Below are 11,742 nucleotides of genomic sequence, written 5' to 3'. Positions count from 1 at the left end.
GCCTCTTGGCCAATTCTAGTTTGCGCGACACCCGGTGCATGGCATCTCCACGCACCGGGATGCGCCAAGCCTCACGGACAATGTCCCAGGACTGGGGGTATGATAGCCAAACCTTCTCAAAACGGAAGGGGCTATGATGACTGGGTCCCGGTGATGTGGAGATCAGCAGGGGGCAATGGTCTGAGGCAATCCGAGGTAGGTGACTAACCCTGCATGTGGGAAAACGGAGGATCCAGTTCGGAGACGCAAAGGCCCTATCTAGACGCTCCCAAACTCTAGCACTGCCGAGCTGATTATTGCACCAGGTAAAGTGAGGTCCAGAGAAACCTAAGTCCACCAGGCCAGTACGCGACACAAAATCGCGAAACTCCCTTCTGTCCGCTCTATCCATAAAGGCTGCCCCACCCCTCTTGTCGCTCGAGCTCAATATGCAATTAAAGTCGCCAACTACAACTATCGGGACACCCTGGGCGGTAAGGCTGGCGATCTCCTGCCAGAGGACTCTCCTGACCCTATAATCCGTGCTCGCGTACACCCCACACAAAACCCATGGGACAACATCCGGTGCCGAAGCAATCATAACTACCTGCTGGGGGCAGTTGTGGAAGACATCAAAGGTCGCCACCCCTCGCCTCCACAGTAGCAGGATACCTCCCGACAGCCCTCGGGAGTCGACTGCGTATGACTCCCAGTCCCTCCCCAAGCGCCGTCTCAAACGTACAAGCCCCTCACCAGATAGCCGGGTCTCACTAATGAAGCAGATCTCCGGACAATGAACTTGCACTAACCGTTTGAAGGATGACATGAAGGACGGCTTGGCCGCCCCCCTACAATTCCAGGCTAGGATCCTCATGGATCACAGTCCACGTAGTCGGCCTCTGACCCATCCTCCCCCTGGGCTGCGGGGCCAGCCTCAAGTGTGCTACCTGGGCCCTCCCGCAACTCAGCAGGTGCGACCTGCATGACTGCCGCCCTAATGCGCTGCACAGCAGTCGTGTGGTCAGTGTCCTCTCCCGTCACCATCGGTGCGGCCTGACCCCCCTGCGAAGGCGGCACGATGTGGTCCCTGGCCTCGCTCCCACTGGGCGCATCCTCCCGCTGCTCATCTCCAGCCGGAGGCCAAGGGCCAAACCGAAAGACTCCATCATGGTCAGTGCCCACCCGCACGTCCCCAGGCGGAGCCCCACTCGTCACACCCAAAGTGAGAGAGGCATAATCGCCGTGTGCGGGGGGACCCAGCTCCGAAGCTGCTCCCTGATGAGGACGCCTAAACCGGAAAGCCCCGGCTGGTTCCTCGCTCGGGCCCTGCCACGCAAGTCCAGACCGCCCCCCCAGGCCCGTATGTGAGTGGGCCTGTGGGCCCAGAGAAACGTGGCCCAAGGAACCAACCGCGGGCTGGGCCTGAGGGCCCGGCTCCCGCGATTCCTCAGCAGACCGCGCGGCCCCTTGGCCGCGCGCATCATCGCACGGGCCCAGCAAATCCTGGGCCCGCACGACCTCGTCACCGGGCGCTTTCAGCGCGCCCGGCGCGTCCCCCGACTTCGGCGCGCTGCTGGCGCAGAGCGCGCCAACAGCTCGGGCAGCGCCGACTGCACGGGCCGCGCCCGCGTCGCGGATCGCGCCCCGGCCCGCCCCCACCGGCCTGCGACCCCGGCGCCCGGCCCCGTGGGCCCGGTCGCGCTGGGGGGGCCCGGTTGGATTCCCTCGGCCCACAGGAACAAGGGCCAGCTGGGCCTCCCGCCCGGTACCCCCCACTGGGCCAAGGCCCGCCTGCGGCCTGGGCCGCTTCTGGGTTTTGGCCCGGGCTGCGGTAGCTCGGCTGGGCTCGGGATCGGCCCTGATCGGAGCCTTGCCGAGTCGTCGACTCAGCCCCGGGTCCCCAGACTCGGCCAAGAGGTCATCGGCCGAGTCCACCAGGAAGGGGCCGAGGGAGATATCCCGGTGGCCATCCCCCCCAACGGCTAGTGGGGACCGGCGGCGAGCCACCTTCGCCGGCTTCTGCCAGCCCTCGGTGTCCGCCGGGGACGCCGGCGTAGCTGGTCGAGCTGCCGGGGACAGCGGCCGGGTCGAGGGCAACCCGGGCCCCGGGTGCGCCTCGGTCGTCTTCCCCGGCCGCGGCGGCCGATCCTCCCGCGAGGCTCGTTGCCTTGTCGCCACCATCCAGGGACCGTAGATCGGTCCCTGTGCGCTCACCCCGACGCCCGGAGCTGGCTGGGCAGACCCGCCCCCCGGGTCCACCGCAGCCGCCGAAGCCGAAGCCGTAGCTGAACCAGAGCTCCCCTCAGCGCTAGCAGTCGCCGGCGAGCGGCAGGCCGCTGCCTGGTGGCCCAAACGCCCACACCGGGAGCACACCGGGGCATTTTCGAAGACGAAGGGCTGCCATCGCACCTTCGTCTTCTCCTGGATCAACACTCCCGGCAGCAGAGGTTTGGTGGTGTCAACCACCACCCTGACCCGAGCGAAGCCCATCGCCTGCCTTTGTTCGGTGAAGCTATCCAGAGCAACCGGCCGGCCCGCCCGAGCAGCTATGTAGAAAATGGTCGACGTCGACCAATATTCCGGCGGCAGGCGAGGCAGACGGAGCCACACCGTTGCCGTCTGCACAGCCTCTTCACCGGGTTCAAAATCCGGCACCCAGGGGGTCATGGCGAGTAATTGCCCGGCCACCACCCACGGGCCCTCGCTCAGCGCCCGGTCCCGGTCCTCCGTCGACCGGAACCTCAGGGCGAGGTAGCCGTCCGCAAGCAGGACGGCCACCACCTCTGTCAGCTTAGTCCGGGCGGCGACCTCCTTCGCCACCCACTCGGGTGGGACACGGCGTCCGAAGCTCCGGACCACCGCTGCCCGCCCTTCCCACTCGAGCCGGGCCGCCGCGATCGGCTCCTCCGGAGGATGCAGCACCTCCGGAAAACAGCGGCTCAGCCGCTCGATCTCCGCGGCCGTGGGCCAATGAGTCACCCACGGCCCCGGCCTCGTCCAGGCTCCAGAACTCTTACCACTGCCTCTCGCCGCTCCCTCCGTTGCCGTCCCGGTCGACTGCTTCTCCCTCCGATCCATGGGCGCCCTGCAAGGAAGAAGACGGTGAGTAGACGCTGTTCCGTCGAGCTGTTAGCAGATCCCGTCGCAAGTCCCGCCACCTAGATGGACGACCGGCCTCCCGCGACGCCGGAAATCACTTCGCCTAGGCCGGCGTTGACACCGACGGAGAGTTCTCCGGCAGGAAACTAGCCGTTAGAAGTTTCCCCGGAGCTCTTTTTCACTATTCTTTCTTTGGTGTTGTGACCATAACCGCAGATTTTGTGACTTACAAAATCCTGACACCGGCTTTGCTTTCCTTCCTAAAGAGCGGACCCCTGGTTGCCAAAAAAAATAAAAAAACAAAAAAAAAACAGCGGACCCCTGAGACGAGGTCTCCTCCGCTTCTCTTTCCCCGGAGTAGAAGCAGCGAGAGAGAAGAAAAGAAGCAGGTGTTGTCAAGAGAGAAAGAAGGGCGAAAAGCAACGAAATGGCGGGAAGACTGAGCAGCGTGGGATCTCGAATCATGGGAGGCAACGGCGTGGTGGGGCGATCTCTGGCCTTCTCCCTCCGCACCCGCTCCGGCATGGGCCTCCCCGTCGGCAAGCACATCGTCCCCGACAAGCCCGTAATCCATCCTACATCTATCTCTTCTATCATTTTCTCGTTTTCTTCCTCTCTTCTCTCAGATCGTAAGGGGAGGAAATAACTGTGAAACATTATATGACTATTTATTTATTTATCTATTTTTTGGTTTCTTTCTTTTATCTTCTTGATTCAGCTCCCGACTCACGACGAGCTGGTATGGGATAATGGAACCCCATACCCGGAGCCCTGCATAGATCGCCTCGCCCCCACCATCGGGAAGGTATGGTCTATCTTATGTTCGTTATTTCCAATTCTAGGGTTTTGATTCCTATTGCCCTTCGGGGTTTTCCGTTGATATGTTTAAATGGATCGCTGATTTTTTGGTCCAATTCTCTTTGGGAAGGTATTGTCGATCTTATGTTCGTTATTTCCAATACTAGGGTTTCGATTCCTATTGCCCTTCGGGGTTTTCCGTTGATATGTTTAAATGGATCACTGAATTTTTGGTCCGGTTCTCTTTGCTGCGCACAGTATGAGGCATTGGGGTGGTTGTGCGGAGGCCTGAGCTTTTTCGCAGTGATCGGGTTGCTGACGGTGTGGAATGACAAAGCATCAAAGATACCCTATGTGAGTACCCTTTCATTCTTCGAGATTAGCACTGCCCATTCTATCATTTTTGTTAAATTTTTATTTTTATGGGTTGCTCCATATTTTTCATTCATAACATGTCTCGATTCAATGACGATACAAGCAGCATATACATTTAACAACGAGCTCCATCAGCTGAAATCGAAAGGATTATCTCAACAACAAAAAAAGAAAGTTGATCATATTTAACAGCCTCATTTTATAACCAATCTCTGAATCATTAACTTTGCTAAAAGAATATGTAACCTTTAGCTTCCTAGAATTGCAATTTCATTATTTTTTTTAAAGAAGAATATTCATATTATCAACCTCCTTGAATGAAGACGTCATCTACAAATTCTTTTGGGACATATTTGGTTGGAGGGACTTGGGCTCTGGAATGGGAATGGGAATGAATGACTCCCACTCCAGCTATTGGTTGGGGGAGTTCCATTCCCATTCCCATTTTAGGAGAAAAATAGGAATGCTCCAATCCTCCAAAACCCAATTCCGACTCTTCCCCCAACATTCAAATCTCATTCTATCGGGTTTACTTAAAATATTGATTTTCAAAAAATGCCTCTCTATTTAATTGATTTTCTAAAGACACCCCTCTGTTTAATTGATTTTTCGATTTCGATTTCAGTCACGAATCAAACGTGTTGAAGAATATGGCCATTCCGATTCCCATCCCATTCCATTTCGATTTCGATTAAGAATCAAATGCACCCTCGATGTTTTGCAAACAAATATGGCATGTGGGCTTCCTGAAACATATAAAACTGCAACGCTAGGATCTAAATGTAATCCCTAAACAACTCTTGTTGACATCTTTAACATAAGACTACAAGAATATTCATGTACTCTATAGGTATCCCCCAAAGTACCCTTGCTATGCCTTTTAAGTTAGGAATCTATGCAATCTTCCAATTCCTCTAAAGCCATCATCCTTTGAGGGTGCACTATAATCCAACTTAAACCATCTTCATGGAGGACGTGATCAATCCAACAACCTAGCAGTGATATTCATTCTAATTGTGCACACATATTTTGATAGACAGCAGGAACCTCCCAGAACGTACAATACTGCTATACTGGAAACCAATGCAATCCCCAAACAGCTTTTTTTAATATCAATAAAATAAGAATTCACCATTTTTTGCATCCTTAATTCTTATCCACCAAAGCGCCCTTACCATGGTATTTTAACTTGCATCTCTAAGAATCTACCTTTGACGATGCATTAGAATTCAACTTAAATTAACTTGGTAGAGGAAGAGATTAATTCTATGATCTAGTAAGGATTTTCATGTATTTGCTAAACTGCACTGGACAACATCCTCTAAAGTCTAAACAGCTAATCTTGTTAGTTGACTTAAAGACCTTTTCATTCCTAGATTCTGAAATCACTTCCTGTAAGCCAAGCAATATAGAAGATCTTTGTCCTAATATCATTAGATTCAAGAGGGTTCAATTAGAATGAGGTTGTCTTGGAAAGTTTCTCTCATACCACAGGATCTAGCGAACACCTATTATAGCTCTATAAACTGTCTGTGTCATATGAATATGTGATTAAACATTTAAACCTATTTTTTTCTGACCAGCTTGTCTCTTATGCTTTGTTGCTCATCTCAAGTATGTTCAGAAGTGTCATCGATCATCTATTGTGCAAAAATTCATGGGAACCAAGTTAGCTTTCATCTGTAATTTTAAGATTATTTCCTCTTCCTATAACTCTATCTCTAATCTAAAGTAAAAAAATCTAACTTTAACCCCCTAACTCCCTCTCTACTAAACACCCCTCCCCCACTATCTCCAACACCCCCCCCCCCCAAAAAAAAAGAAAAAGAAAAAGAAAAAGAAAAAGAAAACAACCCAAAGGAATCTCTGTCAGATGTGTTATTCTCTTAAGGGTTGAACAGGACAACTTGTTGATAGATAAGTTGCTAGAGATGATATATGCTATCCTTTTTAATTTTGGATAAAGTCCATGTGACTTAAATATGTAAAACTTGCTTGTGATATATGTCAATTCTCCATGAGATTATAATGCTGGTCTCCAGCTTAATCATGTCCATACCAACATCAATACTTGAAGGAATTAGCTTGAGTCTTCTATGTAAGCAGTTGAAATCCATGATTAAAGACAATTTCTTCCCTTTCTATATATATATAGCATAACATACTTTATTTTAAAGAATTTAGGTGCATCAAAACAGACAAAATATAATCAATTAATCATCACCTCTTTTATTGAAGAAAAACTAATGATTATCATCTAACCTTCGCCCTTCGGTAAGGCCTTGAAGGAATCATTATTTCCAAAATAAATTTTCCTGGAATTTCCAGCCATAAGCAGATAGCTAACCAGGATTACTATTCTCTGTTCTTATGAATTACATATTAATAACTCTTCATCCATTCTTTTGATTAAAAATGTGTAAAGTTGGAAAGAAAAGTGAACTGAGCACCAGTTGACATTCTGACATTGATTTTATTGGAGATAGCGGAAATATTGATACAAACATTAGGAACCTAACTTAATCTATACTTGGCTTCTTATGCAATTTATATGGGTTTTTATAGTAGCATGCAGAGGGAAATGTTAAATCTAAATTCATGTTTGTCTGGCTGTGAAAGGCGCTACTATTTTTTGTTGAACTGGTGCTTATATCATTTTCATTGAGGTTCTTGCTTTATATGCTAACTGTAACTTCTTCATTCCATCTCATTTTTCAACAATTCAAAGTGCATTTGGAAACACTGTCTAAATGCAATCAAATATTTTCTTGTCTTCAAATGTTCATGCAATATTTTCTTTTTCTTTTTTTTTTAAGGAAATCATTTTTACAATGTTACAATCCTAAGGATGGAAGTCATGGCTATAAGGATATAAATGTGAAGAGCTGATTAATTTTGATGAAAGTATATGTTGAGGTTATGAAACATGAGAACTTTCCCAAATCACCTTGAAATTCCATTTTCGTTAAAAAACGTCTGAATTATAAGTTATAGAATTAGTGATTCCATGATAAGCTTCATCTAGAAATCTGATATTACTTTAAGAAGAGGTTTTACATTTTTAAAATAGTTAAAATTATTAAAGATAAAAGTGTCATCATTGAGAAAAAAGAGAGATGATAGAAAAAGCATTGTGTTATTCTGAGATAAGCACAATACACGTAAGCAAAAAGTATAAAGTAAGGATTGAGGTATCGTCTGATGGTGTTATGCATACATGGCATTAGAATGGCAACTAGCCAGTTTGCAGAGTGGCATGCCAAGTTTTGGCACATTGCTAGTTTGTTTACCTTGTTGCTTTGCAAAACTGTGGCAAAAATGCCACCATGTGCCAAGCACCAGTTTGGCATGAATTCTACCAGTGTCATTGCCGGACTGACATCGCACCAACAGCGATACTTTAATTCTTAGCATGAACCCTAGTGCGCCCAACATGAATATTTTATGTGCCTGTACAGTTGATATGGCAACAGGAACACGTGACAGTGTGACACAGGCTTTAGCCCATGAGTCCATTTAAAGATGATGGACAATTACTTGTTAACAATGATTGTCCATTTGACTTCAAACGTCGAATCTTGAAAATGATTAGTGCTGTCTTAGCTCAACTTGAGCTTGTCATAAAAGCTAGACAATGTAGATCGATGAGTTCCTCTTTCATGATAGATTTACTCTCCCATATCTAGACATAAGGGACTGTTAGAATTCCCATCATCACCGAAGCCATTCTCTCATCATGAATAGGCTGACTGTGGAGCATAACTTTAAGTTGAGAGGAATGTATATAATCAAGAAAGGGTATGTTATTCCTCAATTATTACTCTCCAAGTCAGTTAAATGCTATGGTCCTCGTTCCCATCTTTCATTTCTCTCCATCTTCCTCCTCCCTTACCGTTGCCAAGATGTTGTCCCATTATATCTATATACAAAAGCTGTCCATCAGGCTTCCATCATCCCAGAGGCTTAGATTTAGGATTAGATTTGGACGGGGCTTGGGCCTAATTCTAAGATCATGTTTATGCTTGGGTACAATGTGGGCATAACACAAATTAGGCTGGGCTTAGCTGGGGGTCCTCTAACTGCAGTTTGCCTAATTTTACCTGTAGCATAGTTTTAAGCTCACTTGTTAGTGTATCATTTCATGTGGTGACAAATTCTCAATGTACACCTGGATTGGAGCTTGCATAATAACATGATGCATTTCTTAAATGCTATATGATCTAGGTCGATGTGATGGCATGGAAGCAGGTTACATGGCTCTTCAAGGTGATAAACTGAACAGATATTGAATGAGTACATCTATCACATTTGACATCCATTCCATATGCTGCTAGAAGCATTAGAAAGCCTGCAACTAAATTTGTGGGATAGTTAGGGATACTTCTAACTCAACCTGTATGGGGCTGTTTTCATGGAATTGAATGGTAGGGCAGTAGGAATGAGCCTGTGACTACTCAGATGGGTTGATACCTGGTATTCTACTTTGTAAATCCTTAATTTGGAATATGGTAGACTGAGAAGGCTGGTATGCTTATTTCTATATGAGCGTATCATACAGAAACTGATCATATCCTTCTATATAAATTAATTAAACATCAAATCAGAATGTCCGGCCATGCTGGGTAGGAACCTGACTACCACATATCTCCCAGACCCTGGGAAGCAAATTATGTTTCGTGTCACTTGGCCAGCATCCCTTTTCTTTTTTAAGTCATATCTAACACTTCCAAATTGATTTTGTACAATAAATATGAAATATACTATGAACTCTATATGGTTTCTTGGGACTTTGTAATGTAAAAAGAAAAGGTAAAGAAAAAGAAGGCATTGGTACTAATTGTTGAGAAATATTGTTTTTCTTTATAGTGTTGAATGCGTTAAGCTTTTGATGGTTGATAGAGCACCATATTTGAGCAATCTCTCTGGTCAGAGGAGAGTTGCTTCTATGGAAATTATTTGCCTACACTATTTGTATAAAGAATGCTGTCCTTTTACTGTCAAATGGTCCATTGTCTCATTCATGTCTTGTAGAACATTCACAATACTATGTTGTCTGAAAAATGAATTTGTTGCTTTGGTGTTATTGAAAAATGAAATACACTGGAGTCTGGACTGACCAGTGTCTCTGCTGTGAATGATGGATCGAATTTGAGCTATTGTATAGTGATCCTTCTTGCTTTGCTCATCAAATTGCATTTAAAATGACCTACAACTTCTCCATTTGTTTATCTGAGCATTTTATCATCTTGTTATGGTATGATTAAACTCTATAACTGAAGCTCTTATGCTCACCCATTGCCACTTTGGGTCACAGTTATTTATGTACTGATCCAAACCGGTCCCATCTGAGGTTCTAAAATAAAACTTATTCTCTATTATCAGTTTGGCATCCCAACGTCATTGTTCTCTAGCAATGCCTACCGGGCTCTTTTGTATTCATCAACAGAGTAACTACGGACTTAGTGATAAGCACTTTGGATCTCTCCATGGCATCAAAGCATAAATTCGATCAATAGATATTTGAAGATATGTCCCATCCATGTCCCATATTCCTCCTTTGACTTGAAGAATACCTAAACCAAACGTTGCTCTGCAAATTGTTGCATGTATTACCAGAGGGAACATTTCATCAGGTCGTAATTTAATTTTCCATGTTTATAAATATGTGGTTGTCTGTTCTACACCAGTGTACAAAAACACAGCTTTTCTTTCTTGGAGTCTGCACATGCCATGTGTTCTTTCAAGCAATCTATCTCTTTCTGTTGGCAAACACACTCTTCATACCACTAAAAGATTGAGTAGAATTTTCATATGTAACAATCAATGCTTGTCAAATCCCCATTCAAATCATCACAGATCAGGTATAGTTCCAGCAACCTTACCCGATAGTGGTTTAGGTCTGATTTAAAATAACCTTATGGAGGTGTTCCATCTTTTAAATAACCTTCACCATTTATTTGCATTTCACTAGTCAATCCAATGACTGCCAACCTCCCATCAAGTAAGCTTCCTTCTGGGTGGGATATTTGAACATCAGATATCATGTAGGACAGATATCTCGCTGCGATGCACTAGTGGATCCCGCTTGTAATTTTGGTAGACTATAATGATTCTCTCTTTAGTCTTGATGTGCATGAGTTGTTGCTAAATTGGGTGCTAGAACTTTTAACAACAAAGTGAAGCATTACACCATCTCTGGAAATAACACTAAGATGTAACAAAAAATTCTGTTGAACAGATCATGATTAATTTATAATTATACGTGCTTATCCTTGGAGCTACAAGAAAGTGAAAAGATCCAAAAGAACTGCTCTCTCCTGATCCTTCTAAATAGTTGTAACAAATTGTTTATATCATCTGATCTGCTTGTTTTTGGTTTTATATTTTCTTCTGTCATTGAGTTTGTGCCTCCAAGTTGAAGGCATGGTTTGCTGAATAAAATTGTTATCCTGATTCAAGGTGGTAAATTGCATTTGCGAGGAAAATACATGTTCTGAACTCAGAATCCATGTTTTCTTAGAGCATTACTTAGTGCCTTGAGCCTAGATGCATGCTGTTACATTTCAAACTGCAGGAAGGTTTTTTAAGGTCTGCTTAAAAAAAAATTCAACTGATTTGGGTTCTTCTAAATCCTGGATTTCATACGAACTGTTTATCATGTCACTGAAAATGTTATGCATTTTGGGCACATTTATAATGGGTGAGAAATTTTCAAAAATGTTGATTTCATTTTTATGGACTTCTAAGTTGAGATGAGAGCAAATTTATGATTACATTGCCCACTACTCATTTGGCAAGAGAGCATTATTGTTGGGAATTTTTCTAGCCAGCGTTAGAAGCCCTTAATGGAATTATGCTGAAATTATGTGCTGATGTTTTCTTTATATTTCCAGACCCCAAAAGTCTATCCATACGACAACCTGCGTGTCGAGCTTGGTGGAGAGCCATAGGAGCATCCTTGAAAGGTTCAATTTAGTACCTGATATCGTGCTGTTGCTTCTTGTTTACAAGTGCTTCCTATCAACTAAAATAAAAGAAATAATGGATTATGTGCAGTGCTTGGCTTTATGCTCTGGTATTTCATTGTCTTGACGAGATGACTTGTGCATTTCCCTTTTCTGATTATGAAATTTGTTAAAAAAGGCTGCATTTTCAGTGCCCTATAGCGTAGCCTGCAATTAGGCTTTTCTCATTTCTATAAAATCCCACACATTAAATTCCACCAACATGGGAATGATCTCATATTGCAATTTGCACTTTGGATCTGATGGTTATTTTTGGCTACAATATCTGTTATTTCAGTTTATTTTATTTTTGAATGAGAAGCGTTGCATTCCTTCCATCGTCTGCTCATCAAGAAGATGCTTCCTAGGAATTGGTGAGACTTGCATTCTGTGCCTGAGAGTGGACCAAATACGCAACACTATGATTAAGGGCCGTTTTCATTGTCAAATTTATCTCAAGCAGGCCTCGCCATAACAAATACGTTTC

At 45.2% G+C, this 11,742-nt stretch overlaps 1 protein-coding gene across 1 annotated transcript; it reads left to right on the top strand.

Moving 5' to 3' along the window:
• Nucleotides 1–3,368: 3,368 nt before the first annotated feature.
• On the top strand, nucleotides 3,369–11,477 carry LOC103705141 (NADH dehydrogenase [ubiquinone] 1 beta subcomplex subunit 8, mitochondrial-like). Its single transcript, XM_008788765.6, has 4 exons — nucleotides 3,369–3,643; nucleotides 3,797–3,883; nucleotides 4,135–4,230; nucleotides 11,145–11,477. Exons 1-4 carry the CDS (start codon nucleotides 3,506–3,508, stop codon nucleotides 11,199–11,201), a joined length of 378 nt encoding a protein of 125 aa, XP_008786987.2. The 5' UTR covers nucleotides 3,369–3,505; the 3' UTR covers nucleotides 11,202–11,477.
• Nucleotides 11,478–11,742: the final 265 nt, after the last annotated feature.

The sequence above is a fragment of the Phoenix dactylifera genome, chromosome 3, assembly GCF_051530095.1.
Source record: "Phoenix dactylifera cultivar Ajwa chromosome 3, Ajwa_hap1_PhDact_Kaust_v1.1, whole genome shotgun sequence".
NCBI classification, from domain to species: Eukaryota; Viridiplantae; Streptophyta; class Magnoliopsida; order Arecales; family Arecaceae; genus Phoenix; species Phoenix dactylifera.
Note: the sequence above shows the minus strand (reverse complement) of the source record. Positions and strands in the feature narration are given on the sequence as shown.